The sequence below is a fragment of the Aspergillus glaucus genome (assembly GCF_001890805.1).
Source record: "Aspergillus glaucus CBS 516.65 unplaced genomic scaffold ASPGLscaffold_13, whole genome shotgun sequence".
Lineage (NCBI taxonomy): Eukaryota > Fungi > Ascomycota > Eurotiomycetes > Eurotiales > Aspergillaceae > Aspergillus > Aspergillus glaucus.
Window position 1 is genome coordinate 524308 of NW_019170465.1, and position 25864 is coordinate 550171.

Here is a 25864-nt window from a genome sequence, read left to right on the forward strand (position 1 = left end):
GTAACTATACCACTAGCTAGAGAAAAGCAATAATGCAATTGTTATTCTGCTGGGACAGTGCTAGTATCAAGTATGTTGCATTACTGTTTGCGGATACAGAACGGTATTACCGATACCGTTCGCTACCAGCATCTCTTAGACTGGTTTTCCCTTCTTCGCAGGAATTCCACCGAGTCTCTTCGTCTTTCTCTATACGAGTGCTCTCTATTAGAGAGGTTCACCAGAAGGGATCTCTATTATCCTCGTTCATCTTTCTGGTCACTGGTTGAAGACTCCATATATATCCGGTACGGTATTAGTCCCCTCTAGATGCCCATTCTCCACACAAACCCTCTCGGGATCTTCTCATCCCATCATCCGCTGCTCTTCCTACTGCTATTTGCTGCATACGCCCATCACAAATGCATGCTCTCTACTAACCACCGCCTCACTTTCTTCTTTCAAGGGTCTTTTTTCTTCCTCTCAATCCCTCGCATCGATCATCCCTGCTCGAAGTAAACCGCTCAACGAATCCCGCGAACAGCTCGTCACTTCCGGTCTAAGCTTACTTCGACCACCGTCAATGCGTTAAACAGCTCGCGTCGCATGTTCCTCCCCTCCCTCCCTTCCATCGTCGTTAAACCACGCGCATACGGTCCTCTCATTCCTTGCTCTTCCCGTCAAAGGTCTCGCGTGTCGCTGTTGAAAGATGGTGGCTCCGGCCTCTACGGGAGGGAATTCGAATGGCGGACAGCCTTCTGCTACGAGCTGTCCGCCCACTCGATCTTCCAGCACTCATCCTTCGCATGCTCATAACGTTCCCTTAAGCGTTCGACGATCTTCTCCCCTCGATTTGTCCTCGGTAGAGCGACGAGGCCAACCGACAAACCCCCGTGAACCCGTGAAACGTTCCCGCCCCCATGGCTTGCAAGAGGCCCCGACCTACTATCCCACCGAGGAGGATTTCAAGGATCCCGTCTCATATATTCGCAAAATCGCACCGGAAGGCAAGAAATTTGGTATCTGTAGGGTTGTTCCGCCGGAGAATTGGCAGCCTTCGTTTGCGATTGACACCGAGGTACGATTTGTCTCCCTTTTGTTGGTCCCTCTCCCTGCGGCACGGGGTGGAGGGCGAGTTATTGAGGCGAGACTAACCATCCATTTCTTCGATGTAGCGCTTTCACTTCAAAACTCGCCGACAGGAGCTTAATTCGGTTGAAGGAGGTATGATCTCGCGCTTCGTCTTGGTTTGTTGCCAGTATTCTGACCCGACCTAGGAACCCGTGCGAATTTGAACTACCTCGACCAGTTGGCGAAATTCCACAAACAACACGGTACCAACCTCAACCGTTTCCCGAGTGTCGATAAGCGCCCTCTCGATTTATACAAACTGAAAAAAGCCGTCGAGATTCGCGGCGGTTTCGACGCCGTTTGCAAGACGAAAAAATGGGCAGAGATCGGTCGCGACCTGGGCTATAGCGGCAAGATCATGTCCTCCCTCTCCACGTCGCTCAAGAACTCGTATCAGAGGTGGCTACAGCCTTACGAAGAATATCTCCGTGTCGCGAAACCCGGGGTACAGCAACAGTTGGAGATGGAGCACGGTGGTCCCTTTACCCCATCTCCTCATCAGTCGCCGGTGAACAGGAAGACTTTGCCAATCGACAGTCTTCCTCCGCCGCACCAGGGAACCCCCGTACCAACCGCGTCCGTGCAAAATACTCCCAAGCCAGTCGAAGCGACTCCCGATAAGCCGACCCCGGAGCCCGCGCCTCGTCCCATCGCCCCAGGCTTTACCGCGGTTAATGCTTCGGGTGGATTTACTGCGGTAAACCAATCTCCTTCGTTTGCTGCCGTGAACAACGGCCCGCCCGTTAAGCGGGAACCTGAGAATGGATCTGCCATTCCTCCAGGTGTCGCTGACCGTACCCAGAGTTCTACTCCTGTTTCGAATGGGCATGGGGATAATGGTGTGAAACGTGGCGTAAGCCATGACAGTGCCTCACAGACCGAGAATGGAGATGACGGCGGGAGCGGCCGGCGAAGCAAGCGTCTCAAGAAGGGTGGTATGTTGCACTCACGAGTATCTCGTTCTTATTTCCCTTTCCTCCTGTTTCATCCATACAAAATAATGGTTGTTTGTTATTCTTAATCTGATATTTATCATTGCAGATGCGCTACCGACTGTTGCTGGCTCCCATATGAGTCTCTTCCGCCCTACTCCCCCTCGTGCACGCAAGAGCGGCAATGGCAACAAAAACGCTGGAGAGGTGCGTCTGTCCAGACATATATGAGAAAATTATGTTTCCTTGCTGACTTGCATACAGAAATGCGAGACCTGCGGCAAAGCAGATGACGGTTCCTCCATCCTCGTGTGCGATAGTTGTGAGCTTGGCTATCATGGCTATTGTCTTGACCCCCAGGTTACTAATCCTCCTGAGTACGACTGGCACTGTCCAAAGTGTTTGGTTGGCACAGGAGAATTCGGTTTTGAGGAGGGCGGTGTCTACTCATTGAAGCAGTTCCAGGAGAAGGCAAATGACTTCAAGAAGAATTACTTCGCTTCCAAGATGCCGTATGATCCTGTTCTTAACACCCACAGACGAGAAACCGAGGATGATGTCGAACGCGAGTTCTGGAGATTAGTGGAAAGTCTGACAGAGACCGTCGAGGTCGAGTATGGAGCTGATATTCACTCTACTACTCATGGCAGTGGATTCCCTACCATCGAAAGGAACCCCCTCGATCCGTATTCGATCGATCCTTGGAACTTGAACGTCCTTCCTTTCCACGGTGACTCGCTGTTCCGCCATATCAAGACCGATATCTCCGGCATGACCGTCCCCTGGGTCTATGTTGGCATGTGCTTCTCGACATTTTGCTGGCATAATGAGGATCACTATGCCTACTCGGCTAATTACCAGCATGTTGGTGCTACAAAGACCTGGTATGGAATACCCGGGGCTGAGGCGGCCGCCTTCGAAGAAGCAATGCGCCAGGCGGTTCCAGAGTTATTCGAAGGCCAGCCGGACCTTCTCTTCCAATTGGTCACCCTTATGCCACCGGATCAACTCAGGAAGGCGGGTGTCAACGTCTACGCGGTTGACCAGCGTGCCGGTCAGTTCGTCTTGACCTTCCCGCAAGCATACCATGCTGGGTTCAACCATGGGTTCAATGTCAACGAAGCCGTCAACTTTGCCCCTATAGATTGGGAGCCTTGGGGCGCAATGGGTGTCGAGCGTCTCCAGGCGTTCCGGAGACACCCCTGCTTTTCGCACGACGAACTCTTGATGACAGCGGCCGATCGAGATAATACCATCGAGACAGCCAAGTGGTTGGCGCCGGCCCTTGCGCGAGCCTACTCCAGAGAGGTTCGGGAACGCGCGGGGTTCCTTGCCTGGCACCGGGAAATCGCACCCCACAACTGCGCGCTTGGTACCTCCTCTACCGGCGACTGCCAGCTCAGATTTGTCACCGAGGAAGAAGACCTGGCCGAGGAAGACTACCAGTGCCATCACTGTAAAGCCTACTGTTATTTGACACAATTCCGGTGCCATACAACGGGCAAGACCGTCTGCTTACAACATGTGGAAATCGTTGATTGCTGCGGGCAACCTTTGCCACAAAGACTGTTGGGTCCTGATCACACTTTACGCTACCGGATCGGGGACGAGGATCTCAGAGCCCTGTTGCTAAAGGTCGAGGAGCGCGCCAGGATTCCGGAAGCGTGGGGAGAGAAGCTCGACAGATACCTGGAGGAAGAGCCAAAACCCCAACTGAAGGTCCTCCATAACCTCGTGAACGAAGGTGAGAAAATCCCATACCATTTGTCTGGTCTCCAAGATCTTGCGGCCTTTGTCCAGCGCTGCGATAAGTGGGTTGAAGAAGCAAACAACTTCATTACCCGGAAGCAACAAAACCGGAGAAAAAACGAAAAGGCTTGGCGCAAGGGGACTTCTAAAGCCGCGCAGCTGGAAGAACGGGATCGTGAAGTTCGCAGAGTAGAAACCATCTACTCCCTTCTTGCAGAGGCTGATAAACTTTCCTTCGACTGTCCACAGATGGCGGCCCTGGAAGAGAAGACCCGCGAAATCGAAAAATTCCGCCAGGACGTTAGCGCTACCCTCATGAACCCCCACATCCGATCGGCCCAGGAAGTTGAGGGCTTGGTGGAGGCCGGTCGCAATTTCAACGTGGAAATCCCCGAGGTGGAGGGTCTGGAACTTATCCTACGACAAATGAAATGGAATGATGAAGCACGCGGCAAGCGTGACCAATATATGACCCTGAAGGAATGCCAGGAGCTTGTCCTGGCTGGTGAGCAATTAGGCATCATGGACAGCAACAACGAACATCTGCTTTTCTTCAAGGACCTTTCTCGCCATGGTGAAGCCTGGGAAGCAAAAGCCAAGGAGCTCATGTCGGTTGAGGCCGTTCACTACCAGCAATTGGAAGCCCTGTCCGCACAGGCATCGCGCTTCCCTGTTACTCCAGAGACTCTGGCTGCTGTCGATGCAATCCTGACCAGGCAACGGGACGCTCAAAAACGGATCCAAAGTCTTTACGACAGAAGCAGGGATCCAGACTTCCGGAACCGTCCCACGTACAAGGAAGTTCGGGAACTTATGGAGTCACTGGAAGAACTAAACAGCCGCCCAACGGGCGCCATTGATCTGGAGCGCGAGCAAAAACGGCATGAGGACTGGATGCGAAAGGGCAAGAAGTTATTCGGGAAGGCCAATGCCCCTCTGCATATTCTCAGGGCGCATATGGAATACGTGGAGAAGAGGAATTCGTACTGTTTTGATCTGGAAGACCGCTATCGACCACCCGTGGAGCCTGCCTCGCGAGATAATACTCCTGATAATATTTTGGAGCACAACAATGGCATCTCGTGGGGTGGAGGCAAATCACGAAAGCGAGATGTTTTCTGCATTTGCAGGCATTCGGAAGCAGGGATGATGATTGAGTGTGAAGTCTGTCACGAATGGTAGGTTTCCAACTTTGTTCAGAGACAAGATCGATGCTAATCATTTGTAGGTACCACGGAAAATGCCTGAAGATCGCACGTGGCAAGATCAAAGAATTTGACAAGTATACCTGTCCTATATGTGACTGGCGCCAGAAGATCCCTAGGGATGCTGCCCGGCCGAAACTCGAAGACCTTCAGGACTGGCATGCTGAACTCCGCGACCTGCCCTTTCAACCAGAAGAGGAACAGATTCTGGAAAACATCCTCAACCAAGCAATTTCCTTCCGTGATTTCATCCAGTCTTTCACCATGGCGGCCTGTACCACGACTGAGGAGGTCCCTACATTGATCTTCTATTTGCGCAAAATCGAAGGTGCAGAGGTGCTTCTCGCGTATGAAACGAACTTCTTCCGGCAAGAGATCCACAAATGGGCACCAGTTGCACCGGAACCACCGCCGATCCTGGAGCAGTCGCTTTCGACTCGAAAGCCTCGCCCAACGAAGCAACAGAAGATCATGGCGCAGCTAGGCATTCAACGTCCGGAGGATCTTCCACCTCACCTGCGACCAAAGCAGCCCCCCATTGTGAAGCGCAAGTCAGTTGAGTTGCAGCCTGGCCGGCCTGCGTCCCTTATGCCGCCAACGGCCCAGACTCCCGGCCCACAGACCACATCGGCAGGGGGCCCAACATTGATGCCCATGTCCGATGCACATAATCAACCCTACCCCTTCTCTGCAAGCTACTCCCTTCCTCCAAGCGACTCAACACCAGCGTTTACATCGGGTTCAGCCTTCTTGCCTCATGCTGCTGGCCAATCTCCATCTTTCCCTCCCCGCTCTCCATCGCCACATAACCACGGGCTAGATAATCCACTTTTCAGTTCTCCTCGTTTCAACCGGGATCATGCAGAGGGGCCACCGGGTGTTGATGTTGAAAACAACAACCCGTTTGGCAGTAGTCCTCGCCAAGATCTGGACGAAGTGTTTGCAGATTTGACAAATCAGGATGTGGACCACGAGCTTGAACATGGGCCCGAACAGGAGCCTGAGCCGGATGCTATGGAGAACACGCATGCGAATGAGGCACTTGAAGTGCTCGATGCGAGTAATGGGGATGATGCGGAACCTATGCAAGTCGAGGAGCAGCCTCCAGGCGACGGGGCTAATGGTGCAGGGGGGCCTCAATCTACAACAAAAAGTCAACCAGCACCAGAAAGCCAACCCAAAGGTGATACCAGCGCAGAGAGTTAGTTGTTGGTCTTTGAGCGCACCGAAGCGTATGGCATATCGTCACTCCATTTCTATTTTTCACTGGATACGGACCTTTACCTCGGTATTCGTTTTTTACGTTGTCTACGATTCCCTTGCGGCAGGAACGAACGAATCTTTGATATCCCAATTCTTTCTCTTTTTTTCTATATTTGTCTTTTTCGGTCTACGGGCCGAAGGGTGTGAGGCGTTCATGAGGCAAACGTTCTGAATCAAATAAACTTCCTTTCGTTCTTGTGTCTTTTGTTTAATGTCGATGTTTTCATCCTTCTTTTCGTGAGTCTTAAGGCGTATCAAGGGTTGGAGAAACAGGCGAACTAGGCAGTCTCCGGCTGTGTTGAGTTGTGCTTTTCTGATTCGAATTTCAAAATTTGCTTTTTCTTGCTCTTGCTATGTGTTCAAGCGCCGAGATGAGATATCATGGTAACCCCTGTTTGCGATGGGTCACAAAACAAAAGAAAAAAGGAGCTCGAGATGGGGGTCACGATGTGGGTGGTTTTTTCTTCTTTCGTTTCACGTTTTCTTGTGATAACGCCACTTGTAATACTACGTTATAAAATAAGACTTTTTATACTCTCCGGTTTGGTTCGCCAGGGCTATCTAGTCAATGTCCGCATACGCTGGTAACGCAGACTGCCCACCTGTATGTATGAACAAGGCATTAGCCTGCTCTGACTGAGCAGCAGTCGCACGTTGGGCCCAATCCCTCTGCAAATCCCCATTTTGCACCCAATGCACCAGCCCCCTAATAACCTTCGCCGTATAGACAGGGTCAAGAATAACACCCTCCTTCTGCGCCATCATATTCAGGTACTGCTTCGACTCAGGATCTAGCACGCCATAAGCAGCCCCAGTAAACCGATCATCCAAGCACACATCGTCCATGGTGATATCACTCTCAGGATCTAACCCGATCATACCCCCGGCCATACGCGCGAAGCGTAAAACCCGTTCCTCGTGGTATGAGCATGGCATGGTCGGGGAGTTGAGGATGCCGATGACTTTGCGTGGTGGATGTGTCTGGGATTTCAAGGATTTTTCTAGTAAATTGAATCCGGCAATCAAGCCCCCGACTGTGCTGCCACTTCCGCATGCGACGAAGATATAATCATAACGCCCGGATCCACCTAGGTCATCGTTCTGAGAGGCTCGCTCTTCCTGCGCGGCGATTTCAAAGGCAGCCCTGGCATAGCCTAACCCGCCTAGTGGGTGTAGACTTGCACCAGACGGGATCCAGTAGGGGACTTTGCTATCAGCCCCTAACGCATCCAGGATATCGATCACAGGATTGGTCTTTTTCCCCTGGGGAGGAGATGGCTCAAGTACCCTAACCTCAGCCCCCAATAAATTCGCAACCTGTACATTCCCAACCCTCAAAAACGCTTCTTTATCAACAGCCGCACCTAACCCACCGCCCGTGCCCTTGTGCAAGACAACAACACATTCCAGTCCAAGTCTCTGCGCAACAGAGGCAACCTGTATCGTATGATTACTCTGCACCGCACCTTCCGTGACTAGTGTTGTGACTTTCCCGGGTGCAGTTGCACCACCATTGACGGCAGAATTAGGCGTTGGAGGTGCTGGGTTTAGAATGTCGGGTATTAAGTACTCGAGTTTGCGGTACTTGTTCCCCGCGCATGCGAGCGGGGAGGAGTGGTCTTCTCTCTTCGCGTATATAGAGGCTCGGGGTGCTTGGTTGTTGGCTGTGAGGGATGTGGTTAAGGCTTGGAGGGGGTGGATTGGCGACGGATCGGAGTATAAGAGGCGGAAGCGGGGGATTTGGGCGAATTGGCGGGGAAGAATCATTGTGCCGGGGCGTATGGGGATATGTATGGTTATATGCGACTGTATAGAATGGAATTTGAATTGTCAGTAATGCTCTAATCTCTGGCCCAGGGAGACACTTACCAATGCTAAGTCGTTGTTCAGACCCAATCCGGACGAGATGAAGCCATCCAAAACGGGCGGTGTCTTTCTGCCGATGATGTCAGTTTTCTTCGGCATCAAGACCACCGGTTCAAGATAGCTAGATATAAAGAGAGAAGGACAAAGACAATGGCATCGAAGATCCCTTCGCGCTCTCTCCTCACATTTCTCAAAGAGGCCCGCCGCGCACACCTTCAATTCCTCTCCTCAGGCTCGCCATCCCCCATCTACGTCGTCGGCAACCCCTCCGTCGACCTCGACTCCATTATATCCGCCATCGTCTACTCCTACTTCGCCCATAACCGCGCTCATATAACTCCCGTTCGACCACATGTCCCGCTAATCAATCTGTCCAATGTGTCTGCGGGCCCGGAACTGCGCAGACTGCGGCCTGAGTTCGTGAAAGCGTTGTGGCTCTGCACGGGGAAGAGTGAGAGTGAGAAATGGGAGGATACGCCCGAGTCGGCGGGGGATATGCTGAGGGAACATATTGTCACGGTGCAGGATTTTGCGGAGCAATTGCGGGAGAGGTATATACAGGAGCAGAGTGCAGATGCGCTTATGGTGGATTGGAATGCGATGCCCGTGCGGGATGGGCAGCGAGGACGGGGGTCGTTGGATGGGCTTTCATCTGTGGTATTCCAGGTTGTGGGTTGTGTGGACCACCACCTTGACGAGGACTTCCTTCCATCTGCTGAATCTCTCCCATCTGGCCAACCGCTCGTCGTTAAGCAAGCAGGATCCTGCACGTCATTGGTGGTAAACACACTTCGCGAAAAGGGTCTCTGGCAAGGGGGCGACAAAGGTGATACTGGGGATATGCAAGTTGCCCAACTCGCACTATCCTCCATCCTCATCGACACGGCAAACCTCACTTCAAAGGACAAAACGACCAACCACGACACCGACGCTTTCGCCTTCTTATCCCCGAAGATCCACAACGAACCAAACACGGTCCATACAATGACAACACCGTTCTACGAACAAATCCACGCAACGAAACAGAATAGTCTCGATCTCCTCACCGTAGACGAGATCCTTGTACGCGACTACAAGCAATGGGAGGAGAAGCCGTGTGGCGAATCTGTGAGATTGGGCTTCTGTTCAACAGTTAGGTCCCTGCCTTGGATTATCAGAAAAGCAGGAGATTCACGGAAATTGCTGGGATCGCTACGTGCGCTATGCGATAGGGAGGGATTGGACATTGTCGTCGTCATGACGGCGTTTACTTCTCCCGTACGGGACAGCCAGTTTTGTCGGGAGTTGCTTGTTTTAGCCGCGGATGGTGATAACAAGAATGAGGTCGTTAAGGAAGCTCTTGATTCGTTTATCTCCAAGGCTAATTCGCAGCTTGGTTTGGCGGATTGGTATCCACTGGAAGATGGGGTTTCCGAGACATCATCGCAGGATATCAAGTCCACGTTGAATCAAGACGAGTCGTGGAGGCGTGTCTGGGTGCAGACAAACCTGAGCATGAGTAGGAAACAGGTTGCACCGTTGTTGAGGGAAGCAATTGCTACCCAGTGAATACCATATTCGTGCCATATACAGTGTTATATATGTAAATCATATGTAAAAGGAAGTCTTGAACATGTTCATTTTGTCTATTACAAGTTCCCATAGAAGGGCATAATCCATGCCATGCCGCCATGCCACGCTATCAAACCAACCGAGACGTACATGGTATGATGACAGATAAAAGAGATGATACTCTCACAATACAACCAGAACTCCAGGCTTCACAGGCAAATACTCAAACATGACAATCGAAAAAGAGCATGCAGATGCAGAAAGGCAATGCCCCCAACCCCAGGCCTCAGCTGATGCAATGCAACAATGCAACCAGTAAACATGGCAAGAAATGCAATGAAGCATAAACGAACAAAATGAAATGGGATATCCAGTCAGCCGCTCAAAAACGTAAAAGAAACAAGACAATAGTCAAGACATTATGATATCACATCACCATATATCAAGAAAGAAGATAAGTAAAAAAGAGATGAAGTCAGAGTGCTCAGATACACTCCCACTCGCAAAAAACGCACCACCGCGCAACTCTGTCGGCCAATACTAAACCGCGCCAAATGCCACGCTCCCCAATCTTGATTACCGTTTCCCACACGCTTCCATCCCCCGGAGCGTCAGTGGGCGAGTCCACGGTGTTGGCGCCCATCATATGATCAGCTTTGCGGGACAGGCGGAGGATTTTGCCAGACGGTGACTGGATTGCCAGCTTGGCCGGCTTCTCCCGCCCTGAGCCAGACCGGGAGGAAATAGCAGAGGTCGAAGCAGAAAACTCGTGAGAGACTCCGGAGACAGAGCTGCCAGCCGTGCTGGAGACCATGCTCAATGCGCTAGCAGGCCGAGCGAAGGGGGATGGGGAAACCCGTCCGGTGACGTTCACCTCGCTGCCCTGCAGTGCGGATGGAACAGAGGCTGGGTGTTGGCGAACGGCGAAGACAAACGTGTTATTGATCGCGAGCTTCGAGCACTGGGGTTGCATAATATACAGATCATGGCGTTGAGCATGAGGTGTTGGGTGACGCAACACAAAGTCGTACGGCGGGTTTTCACCAGTGTGAAGCATTGGAAGAGCAAGGGCTAGCGGGTGAGGAATATCGCGACTGGAGTGCATAAGCCCCTTCTTCCCCGCATACACCTTGATCATGCCTTGTCCTTCATCACCTGGGAGGACCGCCTTGATTGTGAAGCGCTTCTGACCGTTGATCCAGTCCGGCTGCACCAACGCGCGCTTCCGCAAAATCTCCCCACTCTCAAAATAGTCGCCATCAGCATCACAATCGAATGCTGGTGCTTCGACTTCAGCCGCACATTCCACGTCCGGAGGTACCATAAGACGAACTTGCATGACCTCCAGGCCCTCGAGATATAAGATGCTGGTGTCATAATCCGGAAATTGCAATCCATTCTTGAAGTACGGTGGGCAGGCAGTCGGTAGAGCTAACAGGACATCAGGAGAAATGGGAGGACAGATGTGTTGCTCTTCCGGGTAAAGTGGCACATGAGTATAGCAAACTTCGATCGGTCGTGCGAGGAAATACCAGCTTTCCGCTGTGGAAGTAGCGTGGGTGACAAACTGGTTCCTTCGGGGATTAGTTGGATTCGATAAGGAGCAGTCCATGATGCGCCATTCGCCGTCCACGAGGACAGCGTTCCACCAGTGATTCGGCCGCGATAGGCTATCCAGCTCAAACAGCTCTCCCGGAGATTTGAGATAGCCACTGATAACTTCTGCATGCAGTCCAACGGCAGCGCACATCTCTTTGACAAGATATGCAACCTCTTGGGGACTACCTCGCTTGGTGTGTAGCACCCTTCTCAAATCGATATCTATTTCTTCCACCGGTTCATCCCACGCAACCTTTTCGCTCACCCACGTGAAGATGGCGCGCAGCCTTTGTACATCGCTCTTGTAAGGCCGACATACATAACCTTGTGCGAGACTGATGGGGTTTGTCGTCGGCGGGACACTATTAACGAACCGCGCACTCTTGTCCACAAGAGTCAGATTGGTAGACGCAAAATTGGTTGGCTCACTGATTGGTAATCCGTCAATACTCTCATCACCTTCCACGGTTTCATAAAGTTCTTCAACGGCATATATCACCGGACGGTCCAGCATCTGGCATCGCTCGGCCCTCTCAATCCGTTCATTACGACTCGGGGAACTCGCTCGGTTGACATCCCTGCGGACCTGGACCCAGTCGATAGTGCTGCCGCCGCCCATAGCCGCATCCTTGTTCGACTGGGGGGAACGAATTGGCGACGGGATGGGTGATACTGGTCGGCCTTTTGTGGGTGAATACGAACCTCCGCTCTGTCCGACGGCGATACTACTTCTGGCGTTAGCAGCGCCAGTCTTCGCAGAGTCAAAGATCCTCCTGAAAAACCCTTGCTTTTTGGCCCTTGGCGTGGATAGACCACCAAAAACAGCACTGGGTTCCTCGTTGATAGTATCCCTGTTGTCTGTTGAGGACCATGGGACGGCCGACGAGGCACCTTGCCGAGAAGTGTTATGACTGGAATGGTAGGATATGCCAGTCACCGGTGTCTCGGGCCGTGACGCACGGGAGAGAGAACGAGACAAGTCCATTGACGTGATTGGCCGTTCATATATAGGCTTGCCTCGCCTGTTAAAGCTTCCAGCGCTGGTTGCACTGAACCCTCCGGCTGATTGACCACTCATCAGACTCTGGCTGGTGCGCCCAGTGCTGCTTGTCATATTCGTGCTGTTGCTTTGCACGCCGCTGGACGAATTCGTGGTGCTCGATTTGTTGGTGGCGCTCCGATTGAGAATGTCGCGATGTACATCCTGCCCTGATCGTCGACCTCTTAAATGGCGACGCTGAACCGGAATAGAGTTATGTCTCGTGTGGTAAGGGACGTTCTTAGGTGGCGGTGATGGGGCGTCGTCCTCGTCGTCGTCGTCGTCGTCGTCGCCGTCGCCTGGGTACTTGACATCTTCGGAGCCTCTACGTGTTTGTTCTTGCATTTGTCGGAGTCTGCTTTCCATCCGTTGCACATAATTGTTGATCTGAGGGGGGCCATCCATATGGTGATCCTGCGCATAAACACTATTCCGGTGCGTCAGAGCGCCGTTGTATGAATGATACTGGTCCTTGTCTCCCTCCCTTTCAAACCCTAAAGATGTTAACGCCCGACCACGAGTCTGAAGAGGTCTGTCTCCTCTATAGCTATCGTAAGCGTCTGGTGACCAGGGGTTGTCGAAGACTGGAGAATGTGAAGGTGAATGCGAGGGCGAGGGCGAGGGCTGTCCTCGAGACATGCCCATGTCTTCCAACGAGGTCATCACGTCCTCCATAGCGTCTCTAAGCGGGGATGGCGTGTTTCCGTTGGCATCGGACCGGGCAGCTGGAGACGGGGTCCTAGACATGGTGACGTATCGATCATTCATTTCCAAGGGCGCAGGGGTACGTGATTCCCTAGATATAAGTGACTCCCTGGAGGGTTCGCGTCGGACAGCAACTCGGTGTGGAGGTGGTGGTGGCGGTGGTGACTCTTCCCGTTCCTGAAGCTCCAGCGGAGAAACCTCGCGCGACGGAGGTCTAGGTAGTGATATATGTTGCCTGACAGGAACAGGCGGAGGAAAGTCATCTTGATACGGTACATTGGGGGAAGCGGGACGGGGTTGTGCATAACTTCGCCGGGCGGGGATAATCGGCAACAGATCGGATTCGTACGGTATGTTGGGGGAAACTGGACGTGGTGATGGCCCTCTCTGCGGGACGACTTGTCGGGTCGGCACCGGTGGCGGTATATCCGATTCATAAGGCACATTAGGAGAGACTGGACGTGCTAAAACCATCGCTTGAGAGTTACTCTGTCTGAGCGGAACAACAGGGGCCACTTCTGTTCCATGGGGGATATGGGGAGAGATAGAGCGTGAAGGGTGCCTCGAATGCATGATGCTTTGTCTCCTTGGGACTTCTGGTGGCACCTCGGGCTCCAGCGGCATGTATGAAGATCCGGAATGTAATGGCGCTGGTGGTGCGGGATCTGAGAAACCCTGCCTGACCGGGCCAGCAGGCGGTGTCATTTCCGCATCATATGGAACACGAGGAGATGCTGGTCGCGAAGGAGGGCGGGAAAGTGCGGTGCTCTGCCTACTTGGTACGGAGGGGGGTGGTGCGTCGTAATCTTGGGATGGTCGGGGGGACACAGCGCGAGACGGAGGTCTGGTGGACTGGGATGGGGCCTTGGACAAAGAGCTTTGCTGTTTGGTTAAGCTGGTCGCAGTCCGCAAGGGCTTGACACTTCTTGGAAGACTGCCATTTCGCGGGGGAATTTGAGGGATTGAGCTCGCGGTAAGACTGTTGAGCGTTGTGTTATTCCGCGTTAGGTCACCCGATGGAGCCAAAGCTTCCTTGTGAGCTTGAAACGGTTTTCGGAAGACGGTCTTTTGTTTCTTGGGAGCAGCAGTCGGATTTGTGATAGGCGACGGGCCTGCCTTGACCATTGGACTTGTTGGCCGATTCACAGGCACAAAATCCTCACGCAGCACCTCGACAAAGTTGGAAGGAAACAGGCCAGCCATGCGCCTGTCACGGCGTAAACGACCCATCCACCATTGTCCATCGCCTGCATTCAAGCACTCAATCAAATCCCCCTCCACAAACCCCAGATCCCGTTTGGTTTCTCCTCCCCATGAGTAAACAGCTCGACACCAGCAGGGAAATCGAGGCGGAAGCTGGGGGGCGGCGGGTGCCATCACGTTCGGAGGGAGCCACACGAGGCTGGATCAAATCGACTTCGCCCCGGAATGGATAGATCCGATATGTACTCCAGATGTATGTGGCGAAAAAGATGCAGCTGAATCTCTAATACAGGAAAAATATGCCCGGGGCGACGCACGGTCGTTGACAGGATGATATGGGAATTTGGATTAGGACCCACGGAAGGGAGCAGCGACGCCCATAGTAACCGATAAACGAGAGGGAAGATGGACGAGTAGGAGCGAGGGGACTGATAAACAGGCCCTGCTGAAAAGGAATAGTCTATGTTGGATATCGATAGGGAGAGAGAAAGGGAGAGCAAGATGGTTGGAAAGAGAGAGAGAAGTTGACGGTGAGGCCCAACTCGAACCGGCCTGTTTTTGGCCGTGTTTACGTGGGCGCTTAATCGGGCTTAGCGCGGACGGACGGCTTATCGATAAGCTTAATGTGCACGTCCCGTGATCGATCTCTCTGGTCCTTTTTATCACCACCAACCACTCTTACTCTCCTCGTCTCATCCCAACCAGCGCTTGGCTTTAGTCACCGCCTCCATCCTCCTGGTAACCGTATAGCTCTAGTATGCTGTACCGAGTCGCCGGTGTGCTTTCTCCAGGTGCAGCTCAAAGAGATCTCGGAAGGGTTCGTGAGGCTCGATCCATGGTTTTTACTCCCGCTACCCGCACTACTATCCATGGCATGGCATGGGGCATCGCGATTTCACGATAACTAAATATGTACTGCTCACAATGGCTATATGGGAAACTTACGGGGAGTCACCCTCGAAATTAGCTTCCGGCCGGCATATAGAGACTGCTACCATTGCTACAGAGACTGTGGCTTGCTGTTTATCTCTATGATTTCTAATTGTGCTTCAATTTGGTGCTAGGAGGGATTCCCGGTTCCCGGTACCATCACTGGAATGTGACGGCCTTCCTCAAGCAAAGGCAGCTTCTAAAGACAATCTCCAGTACGACTACTACATCGTCTTGCTACTTCGATACTCACCATGCATCCAATTGGCCACGGCTGTAGCCACCACTTGCAATAGGATACTAAAACACTCTCCACTTACATTGATGGGATTGGCTTTTTCTGCGCGAAAACCTGGCATCCAATCATGTGCAATGGCTTACATTCCAACCATTGACCCTTGCCGCGGGGGGAGGGCAAGGAGACTGCCCGATTCAGCCATGCGCAAACATCCTACCATATGCGGTAGATGCACGTTGTATGCATGCAAGCCGGCTTACATAACTTGAAGTCTGTGTTGGCAATTGAGTGAGCTGAGTGTGTTCTTTGCTGGCCGTCTTATTCAGACAAGCTTAAGAGACGTTGATATGTACTCGAATTGACACGAGCAAGCAGCGCACTGGCCATTTTCCTGCTGTGTTTTATGCTTGCTCCCCTAACAGAACACATTATGCTGACGTTTAACCCAAAGTGCTTCGTGAATCAGCCCTTCCCCAGCTGTCTGTCGTAAATCGCGGGTGCTTGAAATGCATCGCCAGGTCATAATGGTTCTTGTGCGATTTTTTCTGTACCTCAATGCTACCCTATTCGAGAACCGAGGTCGCTTTTTTCTCGCGATGAGTCAATGACTCTCGGCCTCAGTATCCGAGCTGTCACTCTGCTGGAACCTTCCGGGTATTAAGCCCGACGGTGCCAATGACTTGACACTTGTTCAAAGTAATTATAAAGATAAGTATTTCTTTGTTCGTGTAGACGAGAGCATGAATCATGCTCTCGTTTGCCGCATTGCCGACTCGTACAGCGGCATGTCGGGATAGGATCACACAACTCATTCCAACACCAGCTCGTGTTCGCGATAGTGCGAGCTTTTGGGCTATGATCTAGGCCTGCTATCATGACGCGCAGAGTCAAAACTCTTAACACATGGTGGCGAGGATCTACGAACCGGGGTACTGCACCTGGTAAGCAGAACAGACATGTAGATCTCACCTGAGGCGCTCCTATTGGCTCATCTCGATATTTACCAAGGAGATGATCATGCTACGACTATTATATGTGCATTATACGCTATATGCAGATGGCCAGGTGAGTGTCGACACCGACGATTTCCCAGGCATAGAATTGTCCATCCGTCGGGCATTATAGTCGGATTTGTCTTATGCTATGGATGGTCACAATGACCTTCGGAAAATGGTCTTCTTTCTTTTTTCTTCTTTCTTTTCTTTTATCGCATCCTCATCCTCGAAAGAAAAAGAGAAAGGAATAAAAAGGCTTAGTTTGGGTCACGTGCGGATCACGGGCCGCCTGGAATGCAACCTCGACTTTGATCCGACTTCGATTTCTGCAGCCACAACCAATGTCTCATCGAGTCTCTCTGTTTCCGGATCCCCCTTTTTTCCCTGAATAGTTTTAGGTTAAGCGAGTGGACATGAGTCGTCGATGTGTCATGGACGAGCCCCCATCAACAATTGTCATACACCGGCGGTCCATGGCTGAAAACGGCAATGCTCACTGAGACATTACATTCCTTGGATGCGGATCGAGGGCCAGAATGGGTCCTTTCTCCCTCGTGGCCAGTCCTTACCGCAAATACGGGCATCCTCACGTCTGGTTTCCAATCTTAGTCCCCAGATTGACGGTAACGGTAGTATTTACCTAGGGCTCGGCTGCAGCTGTCTGTATCGCATGGCGCCACAGCACGAGCATCTGCCTGACAAATTGCTTCACTCAAAGGCCTCGACAAATCGGAAAGTGGGAATGTTACCGTAAACAGCCAGGTTTCCACATAGCAGAACTAGACATGATCCTGCATGTCAACGGATTTACCCGTAAGGACGCCTATTACGATTTATGATTAATCGGATTCGAAAAGAAATAAAAGTGGATCTCCCCGGGAAACCGTCTTCATAATGTATAAAGGGTCTGATCCGTCGTCTTTATTGGGATTGTTTGTCTTCGCCCTCTAAAGTTTGCAACGTTCGATCGACAAATCGTTCCAGACAATGGAGGGTCTCCGCCGCGTCTATCTCTTCGGAGACCAGACGGGTGATTTTGATGCCGGTCTACGTCGTCTGTTACATGCTAAGAACAGTTCGCTCGTGACGGCATTTTTTCAAAAGTGCTTCTTTGCTCTCCGCCGGGAGATCACGAAGCTCCCTCCTTCTCGGCGACAGATTTTCCCGCGGTTCACTAGCATTGTCGACTTACTCGCACGGTATCGTGAGTCAGGTGTAAACCCGGCTCTGGAAAGTGCCCTGACATGCATCTATGAGTTGGGCTGTTTTATCAAGTAAGACCCCCTTTGTTATTCTATGCTATTCTTCGTGGCATGTATTGACGTACGCCCATAGCTATTATGGCGATCTCGGCCATGCATATCCTTCGGGTTCCGACTCTGTCATTGTCGGTCTATGCACTGGCCTCCTACCTTCGGCTGCTGTGAGCTGCTCGAAAACCGTGGGAGAGTTGATTCCAGTCGCTGTCGAGACAGTAGTGCTCGCTCTGCGGCTTGGGCTCTGTGTTCACTCGGTTCGAAAGCTGGTGGACAGAGGAACATCAAGCTCGTCGAGCTGGTCGGCGTTGGTTTCTGGAATTGGCGAAGGTGAAGCCCTGGATAAGATCCGCGGATTTTCCGGCCAGAAGGTAGGCCCTGCAGCATTCTTTTCTTCTAGATTCGAAACTCTGACTGCTCCAGGCCATTCCTCCTTCTTCGCAGCCGTATATTAGCGCTGTCTCCGCTAATGGGGTTACCATCAGTGCACCTCCATCGACGCTTGATCAGCTCATCCAAACGAGTTTGTCAAAGGATCACAAGCTCGTGAGAGCTCCAATTCATGGTCCTTATCATGCGACACATCTATACGACGCACGCGATGTGGATAGGGTCCTTGATTCCTGGCCGAAGGATACGTTCTCCAGCTACGTACCTCAAATTCCTGTGCTTTCGAGCAACACCGGCAGTGCGATTGACGCAGAGGCCATTTATGTGCTTTTGAGGGCATCTGTGGAAGAGATCCTTTTGCGACAGTTGTGCTGGGACAAAGTCACCGAGTCGTGCGTATCGAGACTTAAGGATAACGCCAGTTCCGCATGCACACTGGTGCCAATCTCGAGCTCTGCGATTCAGAGCCTCCACACGACCCTCAAAAAGGCTGGTGTCACAAATATCGATGTGGACAGCGCTCTTGGGGATATTCCGAACGAACCCAATGGCTTCAGCACCACCGGCAGATCTGAACACTCCAATATTGCCATCATCGGTTATTCTGGACGCTTCCCTGAGGCCACAGATCCTGAGGAGTTTTGGGACCTTCTGTACAAGGGCCTCGATGTGCACCGGGAAGTACCTGTGGACCGTTGGGATATCAAAACCCATGTTGACCCGACTGGGAAAACGAGGAACACGAGCAAGATCCCCCACGGATGCTGGATTAACGAGCCCGGCTTATTCGACCCGCGCTTCTTCAACATGTCTCCCCGTGAAGCCTTGCAGGCCGATCCTGCCCAGCGAATTGCATTGCTTACGGCATATGAAGCTCTTGAAATGGCAGGTTTCGTTCCCGACAGCACGCCTTCCACCCAGAAGAATCGAGTCGGTATCTTTTACGGAATGACCAGTGACGACTACCGTGAGATCAACAGTGGTCAAGACATCGACACCTATTTCATTCCGGGAGGCAACCGTGCTTTCACACCAGGACGAATCAACTACTTCTTCAAATTCAGTGGTCCTAGCGTCAGTGTCGATACTGCCTGTTCCTCCAGTCTTGCCGCTATTCACTTGGCCTGCAATTCCATCTGGAGAAATGACTGTGACTCCGCCCTGGCTGGTGGTGTCAACATCCTGACCAACCCTGACAACCATGCAGGTCTGGATCGCGGTCATTTCCTTTCGACTACTGGCAACTGCAATACTTTTGATGATGGTGCCGATGGGTATTGCAGAGCAGATGGTGTGGGTACTGTCATTCTGAAGAGACTCGAGGATGCGCAAGCGGACAACGACCCGATCTTGGGTATCATCAACGGCGCATATACGAACCACTCCGCAGAGTCTGTGTCGATTACCCGTCCTCACTCTGGTGCGCAGGCATTCATCTTCGACAAGCTGCTCAACGAATCCAATGTCGACTCCAAAGATGTCAGCTATATTGAGATGCATGGCACTGGCACGCAGGCTGGCGATGCAGTCGAAATGCAATCAGTCCTCGATACCTTCGCTCCTGATTATCGCCGTGGCCCCACGCAGTCCCTTCATCTTGGCTCCGCTAAGGCGAATATTGGCCATGGCGAATCGGCCTCCGGTGTCACTGCTCTAATAAAGGTGCTTCTAATGATGCAGAAGAACCTCATTCCTCCCCATTGTGGTATCAAGACCAAAATCAACCACAACTTTCCCACCGACTTGCAGCAGCGCAATGTGCACATCGCCTTCCAGCCAACTCCTTGGAACAGACCCCAGTCCGGAAAGCGGATGACCTTTGTCAACAACTTCTCAGCAGCTGGTGGTAACACTGCTCTTCTGCTGGGAGACGGTCCTGAGACTACTCAGCGCGACGTCCAGGATTCCCGAGACGTTCACATGGTGACTGTCTCGGCAAGGTCTCAGAGCGCCCTCAGGAACAACATCAACGCTCTTGTGAAGTACATCGAAATCTCGGCAAAGTCTTTCGAGGTGAACGAACCCAATCTCCTAGCCAACCTGTCATATACCACCACTGCTCGTCGTTTCCACCACTCTTTCCGTGTTTCTGCTACTGGATCGTCCTTGAAGGAACTTAGTGAGAATCTTGCTGCGACAGCTCGTCCCGAGAGTTTCAGCCCGGTTCCCGCGAACGCTCCCAATGCAGGGTTTGTTTTCACTGGCCAGGGAGCCCAATACACTGGCATGGGCAAGCAGCTCTACGAGAGTTGCGCAGAGTTCCAAATTGCTATCCAGCACTTCGATCACATTGCGCACAGCCAAGGATTCCCGTCGATTCTTCCCCTTGTCGATGGAAGTGTTCCCGTGGAAGAGTTGAGTCCTGTTGTCGTTCAACTCGGAACTACTTGCGTGCAGATGGCCCTGGCCGACCACTGGATCTCGTTGGGCGTGGAGCCAGCTTTCGTTATTGGACACAGCCTTGGTGACTACGCTGCCCTGAACGTTGCCGGTGTACTGACGCCTAGTGATACGATTTACCTTTGTGGTCGTCGGGCGCAACTTCTCACGGAACAGTGCAAGATTGGAACCCATGCCATGCTTGCCATGAAGGCTCCTCTCCTTCAACTCAAGGAACACATGGACGAGGCCGTGCATGAGGTTGCCTGCATCAACGGCCCTGTGGAAACCGTCATCAGTGGTCTGAATGACGACATTGACAATTTGGCCCAGAAGCTCTCGGGTGCGACCATCAAGTCGACTAAGCTGAAGGTGCCGTTTGCCTTCCACTCGTCCCAGGTTGACCCTATTCTTGCAGGCTTGGAGGTAGTTGCGCAGGGCGTTACTTTCAACAAGCCGTCTATCCCGTTCGTTTCGGCCTTGCTTGGTGAAGTCATCTCGGAATCCAACTCTGATGTCCTTGGAGCCAAGTACCTCGCACGCCACTGCCGCGAGACCGTCAACTTCCTCGGTGCCCTTGAGGCTACCAGACATGGCAAGCTAATGAACGACAAGACCGTCTGGGTTGAGATTGGCTCTCACACCATCTGCTCGGGAATGGTTAAGGCGACGCTGGGTCCTCAAACGACCACCGTTGCTTCCCTCCGACGCGAGGAGAACACATGGAAGGTTCTCGCGAACAGCTTGTCGACTATCTATTTGGCTGGTATTGACCTTCACTGGAAACAATACCACCAAGCGTTTAGCTCCCTTCACCAAGTTCTTCGGTTACCCGCCTACAACTGGGACCTCAAGAACTACTGGATTCCTTACACCAACGACTTCTGTCTCACTAAGGGGACGCCTGCCAGTGCTCCTGCTGAGGCCGCGCCTGAGTCTACGTACTTGACAACTGCTGCGCAGAAGATCATTGAGACTCGGAATGAGGGAACGATCGCCACTGTGGTTATTGAGAACAGTGTCGCCAATCCGGAGTTGAGCCGTGTTATCCAGGGCCACAGGGTCAATGGAGCTGCTCTTTGTCCTTCGGTATGTTTATTCTTTATTTTCACGAATTTGTATCATGCTAACGTTGTCTAGTCTCTCTACGCGGATATTGCCCAGACTCTTGGAGAGTACTTGATCGAGAAGTACAAGCCTGAGTTCAAGGGCACGGGTCTCGATGTTTGCGACGTGGCGATCACAAAGCCTCTCATCGCAAAGACCGGCCAAGAGCTCTTCCGCGTTTCTGCTACCGCCAACTGGGAGGAGAAGAACGTCACTCTGCAGGTGTACTCTGTCAACCCCGACGGCAAGAAGATCCTCGAGCACGGAGCCCTCCTCGTCAAGTTCTTCGACTGCAACGCCGTCCAGCTCGAATGGAAGCGCCAGACCTATCTGATCAAGCGGAGCATCGAACGCCTCCAAGAAAGCGCAGAAGAAGGCGATGCCCACCGCATGAAACGCGGAATGGTCTACAAGCTCTTCGCCGCTCTGGTTGACTACGACGATAACTTCCGATCGATTCGTGAGGTGATCCTCGACAGCGAGCAGAGCGAAGCTACTGCGCTTGTCAAGTTCCAGGCTCCTCCTGGAGACTTCCACCGCAACCCGTTCTGGATTGACAGCTGTGGTCACTTGTCTGGATTCGTCATGAATGCCAATGATGCGACGGACTCGAAGAACCAGGTGTTTGTTAACCACGGATGGGACTCGATGCGTTGCGTGAAGAAGTTCTCGCCGGATATCACTTACCGCACTTACGTGAGGATGCAGCCCTGGCAAAACAGCATCTGGGCAGGTGATGTCTGGATATTCGATGACAGTGATGAGGTTGTCGGCGTGTTTGGGTGTGTCAGGGTAAGTCTACTCCTTGGGTACTTCTTTAGAAGGAAAAAGATGCTAACATAGAATAGTTCCAAGCGTTGCCACGCAAGATCCTCGATACTGTGCTTCCTCCCGCTGGAGCATCCAAGCCCGCTCCCTCTAAGCCCGCTCAGCGCGCATCCATTGATGTCAAGAAGTCGAATGTTGGAGTCGAGAAGAATACCCGTCCACAACCCACCAAGTCCTCCGGGCCGAGTATCATTACTCGCGCACTGAGAATCCTCGCGTCGGAGGTTGGATTGTCGGAGTCTGAGATGTCCGACGACATGGTCTTCGCAGACTACGGTGTAGACTCTCTCCTTTCGCTGACCGTCACTGGCAGATATCGTGAAGAGCTTGACATTGATCTGGAATCTTCTGTCTTCATTGACCAGCCCACAGTCAAGGATTTCAAGCGCTTCGTTGCCCAGATGAGCCCCGCTGATACTAGCGAGGGATCACCAAGTGAGTCCGATTCGAGCTCGGTACTCGGTGACTCTTCTTCGACGGAACTTTCCAGTGCAGGATCCCCAGGTATCATTTCTCCCCCGAACGAGAAGGTCTCGCGAGTCGAGATGAACGATAGCTTGAAGGAGATCAAGATTATCCTTATGGAGGAGATTGGTGTCTCAGAGGGTGATATCACACCAGAGGCCAACCTAGGAGAGATGGGAATGGACTCGTTGCTCTCCCTGACGGCTCTTGGTAGGATTCGGGAGACGCTGGACTTGGATCTTCCTGGTGACTTCTTCATCGAACACCAGACTCTCGACGACATCGCCACGGTCCTGAACTTGAAGCCAAAGCAAGCCCCCACTCCGACTCCTGTCCCTGAACCGATCAAGCTACCTGGATCTGTGCAAGATATGACGCCCAAGGTCAGCTCGTCCACCGAAATCCAGCACCCTCCCGCAACCTCGATCCTGCTTCAAGGAAACCCGAAGACCGCCACATCGACATTGTTCCTGTTCCCTGACGGCTCTGGCTCCGCCACATCCTACGCCACAATCCCTGGTGTCTCTCCTGACGTCTGCGTCTACGGCCTGAACTGTCCCTACATGAAAACACCCGAGAACCTCAAATTCGGCCTCGACGAGATCACCAAGCCCTATCTGAAGGAAATCCGCCGCCGCCAGCCAAAGGGTCCCTATAGCTTCGGTGGCTGGTCGGCAGGAGGTATCTGTGCCTACGACGCCGCGCGCTACCTCATCCTCGAGGAAGGCGAGCAAGTCGACCGCCTTCTTCTTCTCGACAGCCCCTTCCCCATTGGTCTCGAGAAACTGCCGCCCCGTCTCTACAGCTTCTTCAACACAATCGGTCTCTTTGGTGATGGCAAGACACCGCCACCTAAGTGGCTGCTTCCTCACTTCCTCTCCTTTATCGACTCCCTGGATGCATATAAGGCCGTTCCATTCCCATTCTCAGATCCTGCGCTCGGCAAGAAGACTCCTAAGACCTTCCTCGTCTGGGCTAAGGATGGTGTCTGTCCGAACGAGGACAGCCCCTATCCCCCGCCAGCAGAGGACGGCAGCCCCGATCCAAGGGAAATGACTTGGTTGCTTAACAACCGGACGGACCTGGGTCCTAATAAGTGGGATACACTGGTTGGACAGGAGAATATTGGTGGGGTAACTGTTATCGAGGGTGCGAATCATTTCAATATGACCCGGGGAGAAGCTGGGAAGGAGTTGGCGAAGTTTATGGCGAATACCATGGCAAGCTGAGAATATCTAACGGCGTTCTTTTCGTTTTTCTTTTGTTGATTGGACATATCTGATTGGCGTTTCGCTCATTTTGGGTCTGTTGTTATTTATTGTTAGGCGTTGGGTTGTGTCTGTCCACGTATATATACTAGTCATTGATTTTGATATATGCATGGAGAGTTAACGGTCAATAGTCTAATACATATTTTCCTCAATATTGCTTTTTAAGTCCAGTAGTTCAAGTGGTCTTTGCACGCTCGATGTATATCTCAATGCTAGCTCTATGAATGACTATGGACAAGTAAGGCGCGATATATAAACCTGAAAACTCATCAAAGCTTCGACTTCCATCCACCTTCAGACTCAAATATCCTGCCCACTTCCTTAGCAACACTAAGCAGCCACTGGTCATGGTACCTTGGCGCAATCAACGACAACCCAATTGGCAATCCATGCTTACCTCGGAACCCTGGAACGTTGATAACCGGGACATGCAGTGCCTGAAAAAGTCAGCAAATTGTTCTCGCGGAAGAATTTAGTTAGGTCTGTATCGTACAGTCCAGATATTGTTAAAAACATAACTCCCCGTATGGAAACCAACAGGTGCTTCATCGACAACGCTCGGAGTGAGGATTGCTGCATAGCGACCAGCAATAGTGTCGATTTTCGGACGCAGAGCAGCCATACCGTCTAATGCACGTAGTTGATCCGCATGGGTGTATCTTCCTGTGTTCTCGACTTGCTCCACGACCAACGGGCCAAGATTTTCCTTGCCTTTTGGTCGCCGATATTCTGGTAGGAAAGATACATGGCCATCAGTGGCCTGTACGGTAGCATGCCATTGCGGGAGGTTTCTGAAGTCTGATCCAAGGTCAACCTCGTCAACTTGGGCCCCGTGGACCTTCAATAGCGCTACAGCCTTCTCCAGCGCAGCTCTTGTACCAGGACCTGCTTTTTCCCAAATCGGGGTTCTGCAGACTGCAAACTTTGCTCCCTTCATCAAAAACCTCGTTGGCGGCGCTTCATCATCCTCAAGTCCAAAAACATTCGCGAGTAGCCCAAGGTCCTCGACACTACGAGCGAACAGTCCCAGCGTGTCAAAGTTCAGTGAGCATATCTTCTGCCCCTCGCGACTGATCGCATTCCACGTTGGTTTCAGCGCCCAAACACCATTGAAGGAGCCGGGTCGAATCGTGCTGCCCCCCGTTTGGGTGCCCAGGCTCACGGGGACCTGGAAGTCCGCAACGGCTGCACTGGAGCCAGAAGATGAGCCTCCTGGGGTGCGCGATTGGTCATGGGGGTTGCGGGATTTGGGACCTTCTGTTGTTGCGGAGAATTCGGTGGTTGTTGTCTTGCCGAGTATCAAAGCGCCAGCGTTGCGTAGAATGAGAACCGACGCAGCGTCTACCTGTGGTGCACTTCCTTCGTAGAGGGATGAATTGTGCTGTGTTGGCATGCCTATCTCGCTTATCAGCTCTTGTTTATGCCCGAGAACTGTAAGGTATATATACGTACCCTTGGTGTATATAACATCCTTTACACCAACAGGAACACCATGGAGAGGACCTCGCTGGCTTTGTGGGATCTGATCCAGTCTCCTAGCCTCGTTCAGCACCTGTACTGGGTCTAGATAAGCCCACGCCTTGACGGCAGAGTCCCGTTCCTGGATGCGCTTCAGCAGCGACTTGGCGTAGTCCTCGACCGTGAGCTCATTTGCCCGGATATTGTGCAGTGCTTGCATCGCAGTCAACCGGTAGAGCTCCATGTTTGAAAATAATCTCATGAGCTGGATAACGGCTTCTTAAATATAAATAACTACCGATATAGCCTGGGGGAGGGGCTCGGC

The 25864-nt window shown here is 52.2% G+C and overlaps 6 protein-coding genes across 6 annotated transcripts; 3 read left to right on the top strand and 3 right to left on the bottom strand.

Annotated features, from left to right (window-relative positions):
• Positions 1-688: 688 nt before the first annotated feature.
• Positions 689-6202, top strand: ASPGLDRAFT_128819 (putative PHD transcription factor (Rum1); the record flags this gene model as incomplete). The annotated part of the gene is made up of 6 exons (XM_022540835.1): positions 689-1057; positions 1155-1203; positions 1257-2045; positions 2152-2249; positions 2307-4969; positions 5020-6202. 6 exons carry the CDS (start codon positions 689-691, stop codon positions 6200-6202), a joined length of 5151 nt encoding a protein of 1716 aa, XP_022399857.1.
• Positions 6203-6820: 618 nt separating this feature from the next.
• Positions 6821-8026, bottom strand: ASPGLDRAFT_26755 (1-aminocyclopropane-1-carboxylate deaminase/D-cysteine desulfhydrase; the record flags this gene model as incomplete). Its single annotated transcript, XM_022543601.1, has 1 exon — positions 6821-8026. The coding sequence occupies one exon, from the start codon at positions 8024-8026 to the stop codon at positions 6821-6823; it is 1206 nt and encodes a 401-aa protein (XP_022399858.1).
• A 239-nt stretch (positions 8027-8265) lies between these two features.
• On the top strand, positions 8266-9683 carry ASPGLDRAFT_48540 (putative exopolyphosphatase). The gene has a single exon (XM_022546916.1). It carries the CDS (start codon positions 8276-8278, stop codon positions 9671-9673), a length of 1398 nt encoding a protein of 465 aa, XP_022399859.1. The 5' UTR covers positions 8266-8275; the 3' UTR covers positions 9674-9683.
• Positions 9684-9723: 40 nt separating this feature from the next.
• ASPGLDRAFT_48542 (putative SH3 domain protein (Cyk3)) lies at positions 9724-14723 on the bottom strand. The gene has a single exon (XM_022546917.1). The coding sequence runs from the start codon at positions 14394-14396 to the stop codon at positions 10161-10163; it is 4236 nt and encodes a 1411-aa protein (XP_022399860.1). The 5' UTR covers positions 14397-14723; the 3' UTR covers positions 9724-10160.
• Positions 14724-17372: 2649 nt separating this feature from the next.
• Positions 17373-24039, top strand: pksP (polyketide synthase alb1; the record flags this gene model as incomplete). The annotated part of the gene is made up of 5 exons (XM_022540822.1): positions 17373-17659; positions 17721-18012; positions 18065-21499; positions 21551-22309; positions 22366-24039. The coding sequence occupies 5 exons, from the start codon at positions 17373-17375 to the stop codon at positions 24037-24039; spliced, it is 6447 nt and encodes a 2148-aa protein (XP_022399861.1).
• Positions 24040-24350: 311 nt separating this feature from the next.
• Positions 24351-25783, bottom strand: ASPGLDRAFT_67418 (amidase; the record flags this gene model as incomplete). The annotated part of the gene is made up of 3 exons (XM_022549135.1): positions 24351-24518; positions 24575-25476; positions 25534-25783. 3 exons carry the CDS (start codon positions 25781-25783, stop codon positions 24351-24353), a joined length of 1320 nt encoding a protein of 439 aa, XP_022399862.1.
• Positions 25784-25864: the final 81 nt, after the last annotated feature.

Excerpts from the sequence above, each read along its gene's own strand:
- ASPGLDRAFT_48540 (XM_022546916.1), top strand. The coding sequence starts at position 8,276 with ATGGCATCGAAGATCCCTTCGCGCTCTCTCCTCACATTTCTCAAAGAG.
- ASPGLDRAFT_48542 (XM_022546917.1), bottom strand. The coding sequence starts at position 14,396 with ATGGCACCCGCCGCCCCCCAGCTTCCGCCTCGATTTCCCTGCTGGTGT.